The sequence below is a fragment of the Triticum urartu genome, chromosome 1A, assembly GCF_056163025.1.
Source record: "Triticum urartu cultivar PI428250 chromosome 1A, HENAU_Tu73, whole genome shotgun sequence".
In the NCBI taxonomy this organism is placed as follows: domain Eukaryota; kingdom Viridiplantae; phylum Streptophyta; class Magnoliopsida; order Poales; family Poaceae; genus Triticum; species Triticum urartu.
The window spans coordinates 28,863,611-28,885,299 of record NC_141873.1 but is presented as its reverse complement, the minus strand read 5'-3'; the positions used below and the strand labels follow the sequence as shown (position 1 = coordinate 28,885,299).

The 21,689-nt window shown below is 43.8% G+C and overlaps 1 protein-coding gene and 1 long non-coding RNA gene across 2 annotated transcripts; one reads left to right on the top strand and one right to left on the bottom strand.

The window, feature by feature from the left end:
- Positions 1–768: 768 nt before the first annotated feature.
- Positions 769–1,992, bottom strand: LOC125535377 (uncharacterized). Its single transcript, XR_007294660.2, has 2 exons — positions 1,098–1,992; positions 769–1,003 (listed from the first exon to the last, which is right to left on the bottom strand). It is a non-coding gene; the product is annotated as an uncharacterized LOC125535377 (long non-coding RNA).
- Positions 1,993–2,663: 671 nt separating this feature from the next.
- Positions 2,664–3,359, top strand: LOC147988707 (uncharacterized). The gene has a single exon (XM_087535618.1). It carries the CDS (start codon positions 2,664–2,666, stop codon positions 3,357–3,359), a length of 696 nt encoding a protein of 231 aa, XP_087391744.1.
- Positions 3,360–21,689: the final 18,330 nt, after the last annotated feature.

Sequence of the window (21,689 nt, the reverse complement as noted above, 5' to 3'; positions counted from 1 at the left end):
GATGTTATTAATTCGAACTCCATTCCAACTTCCAAGTATGTTTGGGCTGTCAAAATTCCTTTAAAAATTAAAGTGTTTATGTGGTTTGTCCATAAACAAGTTATTTTAACAAAGGACAACTTGATAAAGCGTAATTGAACAGGACCTACTAGGTGTAGTTTCTGTGATCGGGATGAGACGATTAAGCATTTATTCTTTGATTGCCCGTTGGCCAAAGTCCTTTGACGGACGGTCCATATTGCTTTTAATATTACTCCACCGACTTCTGTCATTGCATTATTTGGGACATGGCTTAATGTGGTTGAGCCTGACTTAGCAAGACATATTCGGGTTGGAGTTTGCGCTTTGTTGTGGACTATCTGGAATTGCAGAAATGATTTGGTTTTTAACAGAACATCACGGATTCATTTTTTGCAGGTTATTTTCCGAGCTACGGCAGTGATCCGTTCGTGGTCGCTACTCACTCCGATGGAGGCCAGGGAGCGTTTGGTTACTGGATCTATCCGTTGGGAGATGGTAGCTCGGGATATTTTCAACCGGTTTGGATGGCGGTCATGTAATAGGATAGGCAATTAGTTTACCTATTTATTTTTAGCCAGCCGGTTGTGGCATCTTTTCATGACTAGTTTGTGTATCTAGCCTTTTTAAGCTCTGTGTGAGCTGCATTTTCCTTTTATCAACTGGAGACTTTGGAACCTTGTTGACACTTTTTGTCTTTTGATTAATAAGATGGCCGAGGCCGGGGAACCCCTTTTTGAAAAAAAAAAATTGGAATGACAGACAGGGCAGTGGTCCATGCACTCATCACGTCTCTGAAAACACGTCCTGTGCGGCGGTACCAGGCAGCGGTAGCAAAGAAATATTTTGTCCGCACACATCTTCTCGACGCAGAACTGCAGCTTGAGTTTGCTCTCGTCTAGCAAGGCCGTCGAGTTGACCTGAACAGCACTACCAGTAGTGTTTATGTGGCTGCTCTGCTTCGTGCTTCCAGCTTCTAGACGACCTGTTGCATACAGTAGTAATTAGTAGCCATGATCAAAAGAATGATGGATGTACACGAAAGAATACGGAGAAAGAATTAATGTATGATGGCATACACTTGTTAGGTCGATCTCCTCCGTGTAGGCCTAACGGCCCACCGGGCCTTTAGATCCGCGCCCTGATCGGGAGCGCCCAACCCTCATATGGTTGGTGGCCCCTATGATCCGTGCATATATAAACAAAGGTGAGGGACGGGGCACGACTGACGAAGTTTGTCGCTGCCATAATCCCCACCAACACTCCCTATCGATCTAGGATTAGCGCGGTACTCACGAAAAGCACACCACCGCCTCCATCTTCCTCTCGCCATCGTCGTGACCATCTCACCACGATGGCCTCTAGCTCGAGCTCGTCAGCCAAAGGAGAAGGTAGTTTTACCGGGAGTCTCTAGCCTACCCAATCCAGATGATCTAACAATGGTTTCAGAGCCATACATAGGCTAAGATTTTCGGTACAAAGAAAAGAAATCGGAGAAAGAAAAGAGCCCCCGTCCCCATGAACCCTAACCCTAAAAGAACAAGAGGGGCAAAAGGGCAAAGTAATCGCGCCGCCGCAAGGCTGCGCCGTTCCTCTCAATTCAGACGCGCATCGGCAAGCCGAGGCATTCAGAAGAAGAACCACCGGAACTAGCCACTTCTCGCCGGAAAGGAAAGGAAGAAAAAAAGGGTGGGGGTAACCACCGCGGCCAAATCCCTCGACGGCGGCGCGCTCACCGCAGAGGGAGGACGCGCGACCGGCGAGGAGGATGGCCACGGCGCAGAGTTGCCGCGCTCCTCTTCCTCTTTCTCTCGCTGGAAAGGAAAAACAAGGATCCTCTCTGTCTCTCTCTTGGAAACAAAGAGGGGAGGGGAGGGGGAAGGGGCTGGCTCGTCAGGGTGTCGCCCTGGCTCGCCGCGCCGGCGTGGCTTGAGGAGCCGTCACCGAGCGAGCGCCGAGAGCGGCGCGCGGGGGAGGAAATGACTAGGGTTCCCCTCGCCCCCGACTGCACGATCGGTTTTGATCGGGCGAAAAGCAAGGGGCGACCGTCGGATCAGATCCAACGGCCACAGAGAAACCCTAGCCCATACCGGGCCGCTGGGCCGAAATGGTGATAGAGGCTGCCAGCCGCGGGCGCCGCCGCGCACGCTGGGCCAAGGCCAGCAGCTATGGGCGCTGCCGCACGAGCTGGGCTGAGGCCGGCTGTGCTGTAGTTTTTTCTTTTTTTATTTATTATCTGTCATTTTTTATACAGTTTTATTCAAAAGTTTAGAAAAAGAAAAGGTCAAAAAAATGTTTCTAAAAAGTTCATGAATTTTTATTCATGTTTTTCCGCTGCGTAAATAATTAATAGTGCTCTTTTACAAAGTAAATAAAAGTTTTAAAAGAATTAAGGTTTTAAGAGCATGTTAAAGTGATTATTAGAATGAATATGATTATGTTATTTTTATGACAAACATTGTTAATAACATGTTCATGTTTTATTATTGAATTTAAAGGTGCATTTATTTATAATATTTTGCCCAACGGTAATATAGATTTATTTGCATGGACAATTGTATGTTTAATTTGACCAACGTTAGATTAATGTATATGATTGTCATACTGATCCCACTTAAATTGTGATTTCAGGAGGCTTTCACTTGATGAGTTGCCTAAAAGATGTTCCGACACTCACATGTGACAATTACACCAAGTGGAGGAAGAAAGTAGAACTGGTATTTGTCTGTGCTGAGCTGGACTGGGTTGTGGACACTCCACAGCCGGTCCGGCCTACAGAACCAGTAAGAGCGACCACTAATGATGATGCTGCATGGGATAAAAAGAGGGGGAATTATGCTCCTTTGGAGATGCCATACTCCATAGAAAACCAAAAGTGGGTCAATGCAAATAAAAAGTGCATGACATTTATAAAGAATACAATTGAGAGCACCATTGTAGGCTCCATTGCAAAGTGCACTTCCGCAGGGGAGTTGCTTACAAAGATAAAGAGCCAGTTCACTGGCTCTTCAAAGATATATGCCACCCAGGTGTTAAAGCAACTGGTGACAGAACACTACACAGGTGGTAGTCATGGAATAAGAGAGCACATCCTCAGGATGTGCAATATGCAGCAAAAGCCCATGGATGAGGATCTGAAGATAAAACCAAAGCTCCTGGTCCCCCTGGTCATGGCTTCACTGCCAAAGGAGTTTGAAACCTTTGTTGTAAACTATAATATGTCACCTGGAACATGGGACATTGAAATGACAATAACAATGTGTGTCCAAGAAGAGAACATACTCAAAACCTCACATGATGGTTCACTCAACTATGTGAAGGATCACAAGAAAAAGAATTAATCAAAACAACAAAAGTTCCCCCTCAAAGCCACATGGTAAAGCTCCCTATTAGCATCAGCAAAAGCCTTTCCCAGTGGACAAAGACACATGTCTCCACTATAAAAGACCGTGCATTACAAGATAGACTGCCCTAATTGGCTAAAGTCAATCATGGCAAAAATAGGTAACAATATAGTTTTATTTGTAAATGAATCCCTGTATACACAGTTTTCAAAATCCACTTGGTGGATTGACTCAGGAGCAACTGTTCATGTTACAAATTCTTTACAGGGATTCCATTCGACACGGACTATGCAAAGAAGGGAAAGACGCATTGAAGTGGCAAATGAAGTTGAAGCTGTTGGTGATATCTACTTGGAGTTAGCCGATGGATTCAATCTTCTACTTAGAGATGTTTTATTTGTTCCATCATGTCATATATAGAAACTTAATTAGTGTTTCTTGTTTGGACAAAGATAATTATGAATGTTATTTTGGACATGGCAAGTGTGCCATATGGTTAAATAATGCTTACATGGGTAATGCTTTACTACATGATGAGCTTTATTTGTTATCACTTCACTACTAGGGAAAACCCTATTAGTAGCGCTGATTTTGAGGCTATCAGCAGCGCGGGCAGCCGCGCTACCAATAAGGTGCTACAGCTAACTGTTAGTAGTAGCGCGGTTTGCACCCGCGCTCCTACTATTGACTATATCAGCAGCGCTTTTCCAGAACATGCTACTATTAGTTAGTTGTAGCGCTTTTCTAGCCCCGTGCTACTGCTATGTGTTTCATCATTTTCCCCGCTTCCTACCTAGTTTCAGTTTCAATAAACTGCAATTTCCAAATACTAGGTACTACTAGATATCAATTTCATAAAGCATTATAGGTACTAGGTAGTACTACCTCCGTTCCAAATTACTCATCGTGGTTTTAGTTCAAATTTGAACTAAAACCACGACGAGTACGAGTAATTTGGAACGGAAGGAGTACTAGATAACAATTTCATATATAGTCAACATACATCCTCAAGCAGTACAAGGTGATATCGATGATGATCATCATATATAGTTCTAGATGATATCGACAACGATCATCATATGTAGTTCTACATGATATCGATGACGATCATCATATGTAGTTCTAGATATATAGCCACACACACATATGTAGTTCTAGATGATATCGACGACGATCATCATCCTAAAGCCTGGGCGGTGGGTGTTTCTGATAGTAATTAGGATGGCCTGTCCAACATGAAGATTCTTGCCAACGAGGAATCTCTTCCACCCAACCGAGTTTAAGTGTGTGCGACCGTCTGTGTCCATGCGGTAAGTACAAATGGTGATGGAGCCCCTTGCGGTAAGGCGTAGTCCAGCTAAGCCTTCTTCATCAGGCTCGACACCACAACTCACAGATAGATTCTTTGGCAATTTCTGAATAAGAAAAACATATCAATTAATAAATAGCCTCGCACATACTCTTGCAAATATATTTCTATTAAGTATAGATTTCTACACTATCAAAAGACGCAGTACTACGCATTTGTACTAATTAAGCATGAATTCTACTAATAAGTATATATGGATTATCTACACTATTAATAGTTCCTTGGATTCTACACTAATAAGCATGTGATCAGACTCTACACTAAAGCATATTAGATTCCACAAAGCATATCATTGGACTCTACACTAAGCATATCATCGGATTCACTAAGTATATCATCGGATAATTTGCATTTGTAAGTATAAAAATAAAGCATATATAAATCATCAAATTACTACAGTCAGTATATCTTACCATTTCATGCCGATCGACCATGGTACTTGTCAGGCGGGTCACGAATGGCACCCCGACAAAGTCATCACGTGGCGGAATTATGTCCCATAGGTTGCACACCTCCTCCTCGCTCAATCTCATTCTTTGAGCTACGATGTCTTCATGAAGTGGGTTCTCATCATCTTCATCGAGTGGGTCCTCATTATCTTCATCATCTTCGTCATCTTCATCATCTTCCACAGGTTGAGATAAATGATAGCCAGTTTGGGTCTTTCTGCTCTGAAGGAGAAGCCGATCAACTCACCACCAGTAAGACGCATGCGGGCGAGGAAACCAACCCATCCATCTCCTCCAATCTGTGACATATTGCGTCCTTTCTCGACCTCCATAGTGTACGGCCCCCCAGGAGCCTCAAATGTCACAGTGTCTCCTGTCAGCTTGTTGAATTTCAACCTCACATTGCATGGGACAATCTGTGTAAAAAAACAAAATGACACAATGCAGTAATGCCAACACTAAAAAAATAGTTGTTACATTTCATCTAATTTCTTACCGCCGCATGACGAAAACTCGGCTGGAAGTAGATGCCGAACAGCTTGCCAGTTGCAAGGCTGCTGGTGCACCTTGACTTGCACAGTCGACATGGTGGTGGTGGTGGCGCCATTTTCCTAATGCAATATGAGCAAAGGATTAACGATCCACTTCACAGGAAAGAAAAATAGTAGCATGTGATATTTTTGATTCTTCTTCACTTATATTTTCATAGTGGAACCCGATCCCAAAAAGTAAACAACAAGCTCTCAATTAACTTACTAACACCTTCTATAATAGAACCAACAGCTAGCAGGCCAATGCCAAATCAGCCAACAAGACTCACAGACAACAAGTTCTGAATTAGCTTACTAACACCTTCTAGAATATCTCTAGATGAAGAGATTCTTCCGCGAGAAGCAATTTCAGGGGCACCTATTGCCAAAAAACTATTTGACCCCTACCAAAGGTATAATCCTAAGATCTGTAGTAAGTTATCTACCAAATCAAGGTACCACCTACGAAGACACATTTCATCTAATTTGGCCCCTATTGCCTAACATAACAGATTAAAAAAACAAGTGGCAAATTTAATTGGGATTAACTTAGCACTTGCAAACTAAATACTTATACCACCTACCAAAGCATTTCAACTAAATTGGCACCTAAATTTAATTCATAAGCCCTCGCTGCATCTAGGTAGGGCAACCCTCGGGGGGTGCTGACGAGGAGGGGGGATGGCATGGTTTCCTCGGTCGGGGGTGCTGACGAGGGGAAGGTCAGTGACTTGGGGCAATGACAACGGCTGGCGAGGGGATCGAGGGCAGTCGGCCAAAGGCGCCCGGCTAGAGCTCGCGAGCGGCGACAGAGTGGGCGGTGAGAGGGTGGAGGAGCAGCTAGCAGAGGGGCGGCGAGAGGGGGGAGGAGCATTACCTGCGGCGGCGGTGGTGGTGGCGCGCGGTGGTGAAGGAGAAACCCTAATCACAGCTGCCGACGTCGGGCGGAGGGGGACGATTGAGAGATGAGCGTGCGGGGGGCCGGGCTGCGTGTTTTGTTTTGCTGTAGCAGTAGCGCGTTGTACCTGCGCTACTGCTAAGCCCAATATTAGTAGCGTTTTGTCCTAAAAAAACGCCACTGCTAAGGCTAAGCATGTAAAAACATCAAAAATATACATTGGTAATCATTGATCTTTTTGTGTAGAATCTAAAATAGTCAACATGAATCCTCACCGTACCTGTATAGGCACAAGTGAAGATTCATATTGCAGCACAAATCCTACACATACAGTTCAATGAAGACCAAGTGCTCGAGATAGTTTGAGAAGTAATATATTTAAGGTGGTAAACACCTTGTTCGCTTAGCAGTATGGGACTAAACTTAATTAGTTGCAAGAGGGGATGATACTTAGCAGCATTGAGTTTTAAAGAAAAACGCTGCTACTAAGTTCTTTAGCAGTAGCGCGTCCAGGAGAAGGGTGCTACTACTATATCTAGTCTGGAGGCAACACCGTGGCAATTGTAGTAGTAGCGCTCATTTCACCTAGAGCGCTACTGCTACTGGGCTATTAGTAGCATGGTCTTCTGAAGCTCGCTACTGCTAATCAGCAGTAGCATTTATTTTTAAACCTCGCTGCTGCTAAGATTCTGTGTATAAGGTTTTCCCTAGTAGTGCTTTGTGAAAAAGTTTATTCCATATGCAATGTGAAAGAACATGTTTCCGCGTCGAATAAAGAGCAAAAGAAAAGAAAGAGAACATTCGACTCATCGAAATTATGGCACTGTCGCTTGGGCCATATTTCCAAGGGGAGAATAGAAAGATTAGTCAAAAGCGAAATTCTTCCCCCGTTAGAATTCTCAGACTTAGAACAATGCATAGATTGCATTAAAGGAAAGTATATAAAACAAATCAAAAAAGGTGCAATCCGTAGCACAGGCACACTAGAAATCATCCACACCAACATTTGTGGACCATTTCCGATGAAAAATGTGGATGTATATGACTCGTTCATAACATCCACAGATGATTACTCTCGGTATGGTTATATTTACCCAATCAAAGAAAGATCGGAAGTGTTGGATAAATTTAAAATATTCAAAGCCGAAGTTGAAAATCAGCATGATAAAAGAATAAAGATAGTAAGGTCCGACCGTGGGGGAGAGTACTACGGTCGGCACACTCCATATGGCCAAGTCCCTGGACCTTATGCGAAGTTCTTGCAGGAGACTGGCATAGTAGCCCAATATTCAATGCCGGGCGAGCCTCAGCAAAATGGAGAAGCTGAATGGCGCAACCGTACACTTATGGATATGGTGCGCAGCATGATGAGTTATTCCAACTTGCCATTGGGATTATGGATGGATGCGCTTAAAACCGCCATTGACATTCTCAATAGAGTACCAAGAAAGTCGGTGCCCAAAACACCGTACGAGCTATGGACAGGAAGGGTGCCCTCCCTACAACACTTCAGGGTGTGGGGGTGCCCTGCTGAGGCCAAAATGTTTAATCCAAACATTGCAAAGTTAAATACCAAAACAGTGAGTTGCCACTTCATCGGCTATCCAGACATATCAAAGGGTTTTCGTTTCTACTGCCCAAACAGATATACAAAGTTTATATGCAGTCTTCTTAGAGGACAAAATGATGAGGGGGAGCTTGGTATCTCGGAAAATTGATCTTGAGGAGAAGAGGGTGCATGCACCTAATCCGATGATTCAGAAGCCATTTGTCTCACTACCAATTGCAACTCCACCCATGACAACTATGGGGGTAGACCTAGAACCTGTCCCTCAGAAGCCGACTGAACCCGTTGTTGAGCATGAAAGGGACGTGCAACAACAAATTTTAGAACAAGTTCCAGAAGTTGAGGCACAGAATGTGCCAGAAACCGAGTCCCTTAGAAGGTCCACGAGACACAAAAAGTCAGCTATTTCTACTGATTATAAAGTTTATAACACGGAAATAGTTCATACAGAAAAAGATCCCACCTCATATGAAGAAGCCATGAGAAGCCCTCATTCATCGAAGTGGATGAAGGCAACGGAAGACGAGATGAAATTGATGAGTTCCAAAGATGTTTGGGACATAGAGGAAATTCTTAAAGGAGCCAAAACAGTAGGCTACAAATGGGTCTACAAAATTAAGTATGACTCTAAAGGGAATGTAGAAAAGTATAAAGCATGACTAGTGGCAAAAGGATTTACACAAAGAGAAGGGATAGATTACAATGAGACATTTTCTCCAGTCTCATGTAAGGATTCCTTCAGAATCATAGTGGCACTAGTTGCTCATTTGGTTTAGAGTTACATCAAATGGACGTAAAGACGGCATTTCTCAACGAGGATTTAAAAGAAAATGTCTACATGAAACAACCTAAGGGTTTTATCATGGAAGGCAAGGAAAATATGAGATGCCGCCTGAAGAAATTCATTTATGGATTAAAGCAAGCCTCTAGACAATCGTATCTAAAGTTTAATCAAACGATAAAAAGTTTTGGATTTAAAGAAAATATTAAGAATAACTGCATTTATGCAAAGTTTAAAAATGGGAAATATATTTTCCTGATCTTGTATGTGGATGATATCCTGCTTGCTAGCAGTGATGTTAGTCTACTAAAAACAAAGAAATTCTTATCCTCAAATTTTGACATAACAGATCTTGGTGAAGCATCATATTTTTTGGGCATATAAATTCACCGAGATAGGAACAATGGAGTCTTAGGACTATCGCAGAAAGCGTATTTAGAAAAGGTTCTTAAAAAGTATAATATGCATGCGAGTAAAGCCACACCTGCTCCTATAGTCAAGGGCGATAGTTTTGGGAAATTCCAATGTCCCAAGAACCAGTACGAATTCGATCAAATGAAAGCAGTACCATATGCTTCGGCTGTTGGCAGCTTACAGTATGCACAAGTGTGCACTCGCCCTGACTTTGCTTTTATCACCGGGGTACTCGATAGGTATCAAGAGAATTTAGACATAGAGCACTGGAAGATGGTAAAGAAAGCATTGCGTTATGTACAAGGCATGAAGGACTGCATGCTAATATATAGGAGAAGTGATTCCCTAGAGATAAAAGGATATTCAGACGCAGATTTTGAGAGGGACAAAGATGATATAAAATCCATGTCAGGATACGTATTCACCCTCGCCGGGGGAGCTATTTTATGAAAAAACTCCAAACAGTCGATAGTTGCATCATCCACGATGTATGCAGAATTTATAGCATGCTTCGAGGCCACGGGGCAAGCGATATGGCTAAAGAAATTTATACTCGACTTGAAAGTGGTAGATTGTATTCACAAACCACTAAAGATGTACTGTGACAACCAACCCGCAGTATTTTACGCTCACAAAAAAAGTCGAGAAATGCTGCCAAAACAATAGAGATAAGGTATTATGTTGTGAAAGATAAAATCCAGGATTAAACTATAAGTCTCGAGCATATAAGGACAAAGGATATGCTTGCGGATTCGCTAACCAAAGGCTTACCACTCAATGTGTTCAAGGAACACTTAGCCGGCATGGGTTTAAGGGAAAGTCTTATGATTCCTGGATAGGCCCAAACGGAACAGAATTTGTTTATGAACAAAACGTATGTTGTAGCTGTATGATTTTATCAGCAAGTAAGCTGTGACGACGAACCATGCTCTATGTACCAATATGTGACGAAACAAATAAACTAGAAAGTATAAGGTTAAAAGTAAAGTTGAGATCAAGGGGGGGGGGATGTTAGGTTGATCTCCTCCGTGTGGGCCCAACGGCCCACCGGGCCCTTAGATCTGCTCCCTGATCGGGGGCACCCAACCCTCATATGGTTGGTGGCCCCCTGTGACCCGCGCATATATAAACAGAGGTGGGGGCCGGGGCACGACTGACGAAGTTCACCGCTGCCACAATCCCCACCAACACTCCCTACCGATCTAGGGTTAGCGTGGTGCTCGCGGGAAGCACACCACCAACGTCATCTTCCTCTCGCCACCATCGTGACCATCTCACTACAATGGCCTCTGGCTCGAGCTCGTCAGCCAAAGGAGAAGGTAGGTTTACTGGGAGTCTCTAGCCTACCTGATCCAGAGGATCTAACAACACTCTGTTGTCACCGCTGCAAGGCCCCCGACGAGGAACATGATTGCCATGGCATACCTCATGCTGAGTTTATATTACCTCAACTGTATGGCATCCAGATATCTAATGGAATCGACTTGAGCGTATGGTATATTAGGTAATCAAGAATTTTTAAAATTGGTTGTATATGTGAGATCACCTTCCTAAGAACCAGACCAAAGATTTTCTTAATAACTTTCCAAAATAAAATCAAATAGTCCTCAATAACAAATTTTAATCCAGCGCACTACGCCATTTATTTTTTTTATCATTATCTATACTATGGAATCACAATCGCAATTTTCCTAATACAATTTTTTTTATCGGAATTGCTATTTCACAATTAGATGTAATATATTTATCTCACATCTAAACTCCACACCGTCCGATCTACCATTGCTTGTTTTTTCATGCAAGGCATTGATTTGAGTCTCTGACCGGTACGCCTCGTTGTTTTGTTTTGTTGATTCGCGTTGCATCGCCGGCTGTCCCGTGCGTTGTGTGCGTACTTTTTCCACTGCCCATTATCCCTTGCTTCCGGGCTTTTTTGGCCTGTTTTCTATTTTTTGTTTTTTACTAGGCTCCATGAACCAGGCAAATCCTAAACGGTGCTCTAAGCGCCCGCTACAGCTTTGCCTTCGAGCTTCAGTGCAAGACATGCCAACCACGCCAGCACTCCACTTACTGTGATAATGCACTGCTTCCTCTTCTGTTATCCCCTTTTTTTTCCTTTTTCTTTTTCTTTTTTTCAATTTTTTTCCTTTTTCTAATTCAATGCAAAAAAGTTCACCGAATGTTATGAACAATTTTTCAAATTCTATGAACTTTTGCTAATCGGATGAACAGTTTTTTAAATGGATGAACTTTTTTCAAATTTGATGCACTTTTTTTATAATAGGATGAACTTTTACTAAAATCCGTGAACTTCTTTTTTTTTAATCGATGAATATTTTTTCAATTTGGTGTACTTTTTTTCATATTTGATGAACATTTTTTAGGTCGGTGAACTTTTAAAAAATTCGATGAACTTTTCTTTAAGTCGGTGAACTTTTTTTAAAATCCGATGAACTTTTTTTACGTTCGTGAACTTTTTTTCAAAGCTGAGGAACTTTTTTTCGAAATCGTTGAACTTTTTTTAATCCATGAACTTTTTTTATTCATGATTCTTTATAAAATCTGTGAACTTTCAAAAATATTTCACATTGTTGTTCAAAAGAAATCTTGTTTTTCTAAATATTTTTAAATAGTCCAAAAATCTACGTGGCTGCAGCGTTTTCTTCTCAAGCTTTATCGCGCTATAATGTTTCAATACTGCGGGGTGGCTCGAGTGGTTGGCTAACCATTTACTGGCGGTCAGTGACGCGTGTTCGATTCCACCGGTTAGGAGCTCCCCATGAACCATCGCGTCTTTGTTTCCACCGTCGTTTTAGCGTTATCTTGTTTTTAATTTGGGCTACAGGGTGAATGTAAAGAGTGCGCACAATGGAAAACACGATAGCAGTGAGACTTTTCGTCTCAGTTTACTTTTTCCGTCTCAAAATAAGACCAAGGTATAGATACGCTCGGTGAGCTATAGGGCGTTAGGGTGCCAACCCGTATTTTTCTTTTGTTCTTTTGGAACAAGTCTTTAATTTTTTTTCCTTGTTGGTTTTTTTGGTTTTTAAAATTCGTTTTTTTTGTATTTTAAAATCCATGATTTTTAAAATTTTACAAGTCTATTAAAATTTACCTTTTATATCTAGTTTAAGTAATTTCATGCAAGCGCTCCATCTTTCATCTCGCTTGTCACTGTTTTTTCATTGCGTATCTTGTTGTTGGCCGATGCATGTTTGGCTTTGCTTTGTCGGCCCTTGACTCGTAACTGGGTCTAACCTTTTTTTCTTAGTTGCAAGTCCACTCTCGACTCGCAACTGGGACCCGACCTTTTATGTCCCAGTTGCAAGTCAACCCTTGACTTGCAACTGTGGTCTGACTTTTTTTGTCCTAGGTGCAAGTCCACTCTCTGACTCGCAACTGGGACCTGATCTTTTTTCGTCCGAGTAGCAAGTCCATTGTTGACTTGCAACTGGGGTCCAACTTTTTTTTAGTTGCTAGTTCACCCTCGACTTGCAACAGGGGCCCGACTTTTTTTTATCCCAGTTGCAATCCCACCCTCGACCTATAACTGAGACCTAATATTTTTTTTGCCAGTTGCAAGTCCACTCTCAACTCGAAAATGGGGGTCCGACCTTTTTTTTGTCACAATTGCAAATCCACCCTCAAGTCGGAAGTGGGGCCCGACATTTTTTCCCGGTAGCAATTCCACTCTCGACTCGCAAAGGGGCCCTGAGACTTTTTTGTCGTAGTTGCAAGTCCACACCAATGACTCGCAACTGGGGTTCCGACCTTTTTTGTCCTAGTTGGAGGTCCACCCTCAATTTGTAACTGAGGCCCACCTTTTTTTCCTACTTGCAAGTCCAATCTCGACTCACTAATGGGGCTAGACATTTTTTTGTCCAAGTTGCAAGTCTACCCTCGACTCGCAACTGGGGTCAAACCTTTTTTTGACTGAATTGCAAGTCCACCCCGACTCGCTACTGGGGCCCAAACTTTTTTCTGCGAGTTGCAAGTCCACCCTCGACTCGCAACTAGGATCCAACCTTTTTTGTCCGAGTTGCAAATCCACTCTCGACTCGCAACTAGGGCCTGAGTTTTTGTAGCTCCAATGGCAAGTCCACCATCGATTTGCAACTGGGGCCCGACTTTTTATTGCCCGAGTTGCAAGTCAACTGTTGACTCGCAACTAGGGTTCGATATTTTCTTGTCCTAATTGCAAGTCCACCCGCGACTTGCAACTGGGGCCAACCTTTTTTGTCCTATTTGCATGTCCAAACTCGACTCACAATTATGGCCCGACCATTTTTAGTCCCAATTGCATGTCCAATCTAGACTCGCAACTGGGGGTCCGGCCTTTTTTTGTCCCAGTTGCAAGTCCACCCTTGAGTCGCAACTGGGGCCCGACCTTTTCTTTTCCCGGTTGCAATTCCACTCTCGACTTGCAATTGGGCCCCGACATTTTTTGTCCTAATTGGAAGTCCATGCCTGACTAGAAACTTGGGTCCAACCTTCGTTGTCATAGTTGGAAGTCCACACTCAATTAACTGGGACCCAACCCTTTTTGTTGCAAGTCCACTCTAGATTCACTAATGGGGCCAAACCTTTTTTTGTCCAAGTTGCATGTCCACCCCGACTCGCAACTGGGGCCCATCATTTTTCTCTGAGTTGCAAGTCCACCCCGACTCGCAACTGGGGCCCAACCTTTTTTGTCCAAGTTGCAAGTCTACCCTCAACTTGCAACTAGGGCCCAACCTTTTTTGTTTGAGTTGCAAGTCCACCCTCAACTCGCAACTAGTGCCCGAGTTTTTTACTTCTAATTGCAAGTTAACCCTCGATTCACAACTGGGTCCCGACCTTTTTCCGTCCCAGTTGCAAGTCCACCATCAACCCGCACCTAGGGATCGACCTTTTCTTGTCGCAGTTGCAAGTCCATCCTCGACTCGCAATTGGGGCCCAGCCTTTTTTGTCTGAGTTGCAAGTCCAAACTCAACTCGCAACTGGGGCCCGACATTTTTTAATCCTAATTATGAGTCTACCCTCATCTCGCCACTGTTGGGGAATGCAGCAATTTCAAAAATTTCCTACGCACACGCAAGATCATGGTGATGCATAGCAACGAGAGGGAAGAGTGTCGTCCACGTACCCTCGTAGACCGTAAGCGGAAGCGTTATTACAATGCGGTTGATGTAGTCGTACGTCTTCACGATCGACCGATCCCTAGTACCGAACATACGGCACCTCCGCGATCTGCACACATTCAGCTCGGTGACGTCCCGCGAACTCACGATCCAGTAGAACTTAGAGGGAGAGTTTCATCAGCACGACGGCGTGATGACAGTGATGATGATGCTACCGGAACAGGGCTTCGCCTAAGCACCGCTACGATATAATCGAGGTGGATTATGGTGGAGGGGGGCACCGCACACGGCTAAAAGATCAATGATCAACTTGTGTGTCCATGGGGTGCCCCTCCCCCATATATAAAGGAGTGGAGGAGGGGGAGGGTCGATCCTCTACTATGGCGCGCCCTGGGGAGTCCTACTCCCACCGGGAGTAGGATTCCCCCCTTCCATGTAGTAGGAGTAGGAGAGAAGGAAAGGGAAAAGAGAAGAGAAGGAAGGAGGGGGCGCCGCCCCTCCCCCTAGTCCAATTCGGACTAGGCCTTGGGGGGCACGCAACCTCCCCTCTCTCTTTCCCCTAAAGCCCAATAAGGCCCATATACTCCCCGGCGAATTCCCGTAACTCTATAGTACTCCGATAAATACCCGAACCACTCAGAACCTTTCCGATGTCCGAATATAGCCTTCCAATAGATCGATCTTTACGTCTCAAACATTTTGAGACTCCTCGTCATGTCCCTGATCTCATCCGGGACTCTGAACAACCTTCGGTATATCAAAACACATAAACTCATAATACTGGTCGTCACCGAAAGTTAAGTGTGCGGACCCTACGGGTTCAAGAACTATGTAGACATGACCGAGACTCATCTCCGGTCAATAACTAATAGCGGAACCTGGATGCTCATATTGGCTCCTACATATTCTACGAAGATCTTTCTCGGTCAAACCGCATAACGGTATACATTGTTCCCTTTGTCATCGGTATGTTATTTGCCCGAGATTCGATCGTCGGTATCTCAATACCTAGTTCAATCTCATTACCGGCAAGTCTCTTTACTCGTTCCGTAATGCATCATCCCGCAACTAACTCATTAGTCAAATTTCTTGCAAGGCTTATAGTGATGTGCATTACCGAGAGGGCCCAGAGATACCTCTCCGACAATCGGAGTGACAAATCCTAATCTTGATCTATGCCAACTCAACAAGTACCATCGGAGACACCTATAGAGCACCTTTATAATCACCAAGTTACGTTGTGACGTTTGGTAGCACACAAAGTGTTCCTCCGGTATTCGGGAGTTGCATAATCTCATAATCAGAGGAACATGTATAAGTCATCAAGAAAGCACTAGCAACAAACTAAACGATCAACGTGCTAAGCTAACGGAATGGGTCAAGTCAATCACATCATTCTCTAATGACGTGATCCCGTTAATCAAATGACAACTCATGTCTACGGCTAGGAAACTTAACCATCTTTGATTCAATGAGCTAGTTAAGTAGAGGCGTACTATAGTGACACTGTTTGTCTATGTATTCACACATGTACTAAGTTTCCGGTTAATACAATTCTAGCATGAATAATAAACATTTATCATGATATAAGGAAATAAATAATAACTTTATTATTGCCTCTAGGGCAAATTTCCTTCAGCCACTGGGGTCCGACCTTCTTTTTTCCTAGTCGCAAGTCAACCATCGGCTTGTAACTGGGCAAACCTTTTCTTTTGTCCAGGATGAAGATTCACCATTAACATGCAACGAGACCCTTGATCCTTTTTAGGCCATAGTTGCAAGTCCACCCATAACTCACAACTGGGCCTGACATTTTTCACCCAATTATGAATCTACCCTCAACTTGCATGTCGCTAATAAAATGACAAAGACATTGGGGTTGAGTGGGGCTTATAGCAATCACTAAGTGTAGTGATCGCTCACTATTCCGTCGTAACGAGCTGACCCGTTTTATGCTGTTAGTGATTGGTTTTTTGGGAAGCAAACAGGGATTACTGGGACCAATATGGGTTTGCGGATCCGGCTTAAGGAACCTTTCTAGCGGTTTTGGGATGGTTGCAACCGTTTTTTCTTCTCTTCTGATTTATCTATTTTCTCTATTTGATTTTCTCAAATTTTTCATGTTGCGCTTTTCATTCTTTTTGTTTTTTCTACTTTTCCTTTCCTTTTTATTTCTAAAATTTCTGAACCTTTTTCAAAATTATGAATATTTTAGAAATTTATGCACATATTTTCTGAATCTGCGAACAATTTTGAATCATGATTTGTTTTCTAATCCATGAACATTTTAATGCACAATCTATTGTTTAGTACGCGTTTTAAAATAATTTAGTGTATTGAAAGAAATCTTCATTGTGTATGGTTTAAAAAGTTCATCATATATAAAAAAGTGCACTGTATATTATAAAGTAAGTTCAATGTATATTGCAAAAAATAGTGTGTATTTAGAAAGTGATCATCATGTATTAAAGGATTGTTCACTGTATATTAGAATATTTTTGGTTCACTTACATTTTTTATAATTTGAAAAATATTATGTACATTAGTGAACATATTTTTTGAAACATGTTTTGATCAAACATATTTTTTGAAATATTATGTAAATAAATCATATAAATATAAGAGTGAAAAATGCGAAAATCAAAAGGAAGAAAAATATCATTGGTAGCCTAGAAGCTAGCGATGAGAAATGCACTTGAAAGCTCATTCACATCTGGATTTTTTTTGCCTTCCCCTAGGGTTCTCTCCTAGGGTCCACCTTGTCCTCTGGCGCCGCCGCCGGAGTCTACGAATCTTTACCACCGCTTTTGCCGCCTTCTCCGGCGATCGTTCAGGCCTAGTGCGTGCTCGCGTTCGTCGCTAGCTGCATGGAGGACGCTAGCGTTTTGGATGGAAGGGGAGGCTCGAAGGAAGTGCAGACGAAGGATAAACAGATCGAAGAGATCCATGGTGTAGGGGGCTCGGGAACAGGGCAGTCTAGTACGCGATCGGAGGAATCAGAGAGAGAGAAGGAGAAGATTGATGGGGTGACGTAGGAGGAGGAAGATGGGGGTGGCTGGGATCATTACGGCCCAGATCCAGCCCTAGAAGATGCCTTCGAGGGGCTAAACCTTCATGGCGAGGAGGAGGAAGACTTGGACCTATCAGGAGAGCTAGATGAACTGATCAAGGAGGTCCGCTGGTTGGCCCTTTTTAGGGTTCATACGATGCGCCCGTTCAGCCATGCAGCCTTGCTGAACTCCATGAGGAACGCTTGGTCATGTGCACAAGGGGTCACTTTCAATATCAAGGGGGCGAACCTCTTCTTGGCACAGTGCCACTGTTTGGGTGATTAGAAGAGGGTAATGGAGGGGGGTCCGTGGCAATTTCGTAGAGATCCAGTCGTGTTAGTGGAGTATGATGGCTATACCAACGTTACTGAATATGCATTGGATATGTTCCCTTTGTGGGCAAGAATCAAGGGGCTACCTGATGGGTTGACTAGGAAGAAAGAGCTTGCGGATAAGGTTGCGAAGAAGGTGGGAGAACCACCGTTTACTGTGGTTGTCAATGAAGGAAAGATTAATCCCTCAAGCTATCTTCGTGTGAGGGTTTTTGTGAATGTTCAGAAACCCCTGGTGAGATTCGTGCCTATCACCTTGAAGGAAAGAAAGAAATACCCGGTTAGTTATGAGAAGCTCCCAGATTTTTGCTTCTTCTGTGGGTGTATGGGGCATGTTGTTGAAGAATGTGGCGATGGAATTCACGATCCTAGCTCGTGTGAGTGGGGGGACTGGCTTCATTGGAATAACGAACCAAGTGGTGGTGGCGCTATGGGTGGCAGAGCGGGAGGTTGGGCAGGAGCAGGCAGAGGTGGAGGTACTTTTGGTGCTCCTAACAGAGGTGGAAGAAGTGGTGGAGGAGGTAGAGGAGAGAGGGGGGCAAGAACCTACAATTCTGGTGGAAGAGGGAGATGCAATGAGCATGCAATGGCTGATGATATGGATGTGTCCCAGTATAACAATGAAGCGGCTGTAGGAGATGTTAAAAGTGTTCGCAAGAGACTTATTAGTGAAGACAGTACTGTCACCGTGAGAGGTCAAGCTGTTCCAAACTTGTCCGGAAAAGTTTCAAACACAATTTTGATGCTCGAAAACGGGACTGTGGCAGGAGGAGCGGGGGGGGGGGGTGGGCCTCCTAGTTCTACTCCTGGTAAGGATCCTATCGTCAAGAGAAGAAGGCAGGGAGAGGGAGCTGTAGGTGCTGAAGTGGACATGTCAAACGAGGCGGCCTCCGAGCTGGAGGACCGCCGGGCCCAATGAATTTGTTAAGCTGGAACTGCCGGGGAGGGGGGAATACCCGGACGGTTCGTGAACTAGCGACTATGTGCCAGTCGCATTCCCCCATGATGGTTTTTTTATGTGAAACGAGGCAGAAGGAAGAAAAGATGAGAAGAGTTAGAGTTCACTTGGGTCTCAAGGGGTTTTGTGGAGTAGATAGTAATGGTATGAGTGGTAGTCTTGCATTATACTGGCATGAGTCCTATGACGTGGAGATTTTGGACAAGAATGAGCGCTATATTGATGCCTTGGTCCATGTCCACCAAGATGCAGAACAATGGAGAATTACGTGTGTTTATGGAGAGCCTCGAGTTGAGAATAGGCACCTTATGTGGACACAAATTGAGAATCTAAAAAATGTGAATAATCTGCCATGGTTATTGCTTGGAGACTTCAACGAGGCCCTCTGGGACTTTGAGCATATGTCGTCCACTCCACGGGCGGAATCTCAAATGGTGGCCTTTCGTGACACTCTGGAAATTTGTGGGCTAATAGATTTGGGTTTTGTTGGCGTTCCGTTCACTTACGACAACAAACGCAGTGGAGGGAGCAATGTAAAGGTGCGACTGGACAGAGCAGTCGCGACCAACTCGTGGAGGAATTTATTTGCGCACACATCGGTATTGCATATTCCCTCGCCATGTTCTGATCATGTGGCTGTTTTGGTGAAGGGATCGACCGACCAGGGACCAACAGGGCCTAAATGCCGGCGTTATGAGCTGTTCTGGGAGCGAGATGTAACGCTACCGGACGTGATAAAAGAGGCTTGGGAGGCTATAGGTATTGTGCAGAACCTAGGCCAACTGCGTGATGCCCTCACCAAGACTATGGCGACCCTGGGTTCTTGGAGTAAAAAATTTGGTAATGTGACCGGGGAGCTTGCCAAGGCGCGATCCCAGTTAGAAGAATTGATGCATATGAGTGCAGATCAGCAGGATATTCGTTTGGTCACGGATAAAATGAATGAATTACTCTATCAAGAAGAGATGATGTGGTTACAGAGATCTTGAGTCACGTGGCTAAAGGAGGGCGATAGAAATACAAGTTTTTTTCAGAATAAGCCTGTTTGGAGAGCACGAAAAAATAAAATTCGTGAGCTGAAGGATAGCATTGGAGTGGTGCATTCTGATTTTGCTGCGATGAGAAAGCTAGCGAACGAGTACTTTCATGATATTTTCTCAGCGGACCCCTCGCTTGATGCTTCTCCAGTACTTGATCTTCTTGATGCTATGGTGTCGGACGAAGACAATATCAAGTTATGTGCACCTTTCACAGATAAAGAAATTGCGGATGCTTTATTCTAGATTGGTCCCGTAAAGGCACCGGGGCCGGATGGATATCCAGCAAGGTTTTTTCAGCGAAACTGGAGCATACTAAAGGACGGTGTCCTTGCTGCGGTGAAGGATTTCTTCATGACGGGTATTATGCCTGAGGGGGTAAATTCCACGTGTATTGTTCTTATTCCAAAAATTTCTAACCCCACAAAAATGTCTGATTACAGGCCCATTAGTCTCTGTAATGTGATATATAAAGTTATTTCTAAGTGCCTTGTTAATAGGTTGAGGCCCCTTCTGGATGACTTAATTTCTCCGGAGCAAAGTGCCTTTATTCCAGGGAGGATGATCACGAATAATGCATTGGTGGCTTTTGAGTGCATTCACTTTATCAAGCAGGAGAAGGATCCTACAAAAAGTTTCTGTGCTTATAAGCTTGACCTGTCAAAGGCATATGATAGGGTGGATTGGGGCTTTTTGAAGCGAGTGATGCAAAAGTTGGGTTTCTCTCAACGATGGATTGATTGGATAATGACGTGTGTCACATCGGTGGGATATTCTGTCAAATTAAACGGAACCCTCTTGGATTCATTTGCACCGATGCGTGGTCTTCGGCAGGGTGATCCCCCTTCACCTTTTTTATTCTTGTTTGTGGCGGATGGCTTTGTCAGCTATTTTGAAAAGTAGAGTAAGTACGGGAGACATTACCCCAGTTAAGGTGTGCAGAAGAGCTCCGGGCATTTCACACTTGCTTTTTGCTGATGATACTTTGTTGTTCTTTGAGGCATCTAGAGCTTAAGCGGAGAATGTGAAGGAAGCATTGGACTTATATGGTGAGGCCACCGGTCAGAGTCTGAACTATAATAAGTGCTCAATATTTTTTGGTACTGCTTGCCCGGCCATGTTACAGGAGCAGGTTAGGGAAGTTCTGAATGTTACGAGCTTGATGTTCGAGGAGAAGTATCTTGGTCTTCCAACACCAGAGGGACGTATGTCAAAGGGACGCTTTCAGAACCTTCAGGCGAGTCTAAGAAAGCGTTTAATTCAGTGGGGTGATGGTTTTCTAGCCCAGCCGGGTAGGGAAGTTCTTATCAAATCGGTGGCCCAAGCGTTGCCGACGTATATTATGGGTGTTTTTAAACTTCCCTATTCTGTATGTGATGATCTTACAAGGATGGTGAGGAATTTCTATTGGGGATCCAAGAAAGGGAAAAGAAAAGTTCACTGGAGGGGTTGGGATTATTCGCTACAGCCCAAAGATAAAGGAGGTGTGGGCTTCCGTGATTTCCGGATGTTCAACCAAGCTTTGTTGGCCCGTCAGGCTTGGCGACTTCTTTTCAAACCTGAAAGTTTGTGTGCTCGTGTGCTCAAGGCAAGATACTATCCACAAGGTAACTTAGAGGATACGGTCTTTACTGGAAACGCGTCATCTACTTGGCAAGCTATAAGTCATGGACTTGATCTCTTGAAAAAAGGATTGATATGGAGGGTTGGCAATGGAAGAAGCATCAGGGTCTGGAGAGATAACTGGATTCCCCGACCGTTCTCTTATAAACCAATATCTCAACAGGGAACTTGCCGTATCCGGTTCGTATCGGACCTTCTG

Coding starts and splice junctions, on each gene's coding strand:
- LOC147988707 (XM_087535618.1), top strand. CDS start 2,664: ATGAGTTGCCTAAAAGATGTTCCGACACTCACATGTGACAATTACACC.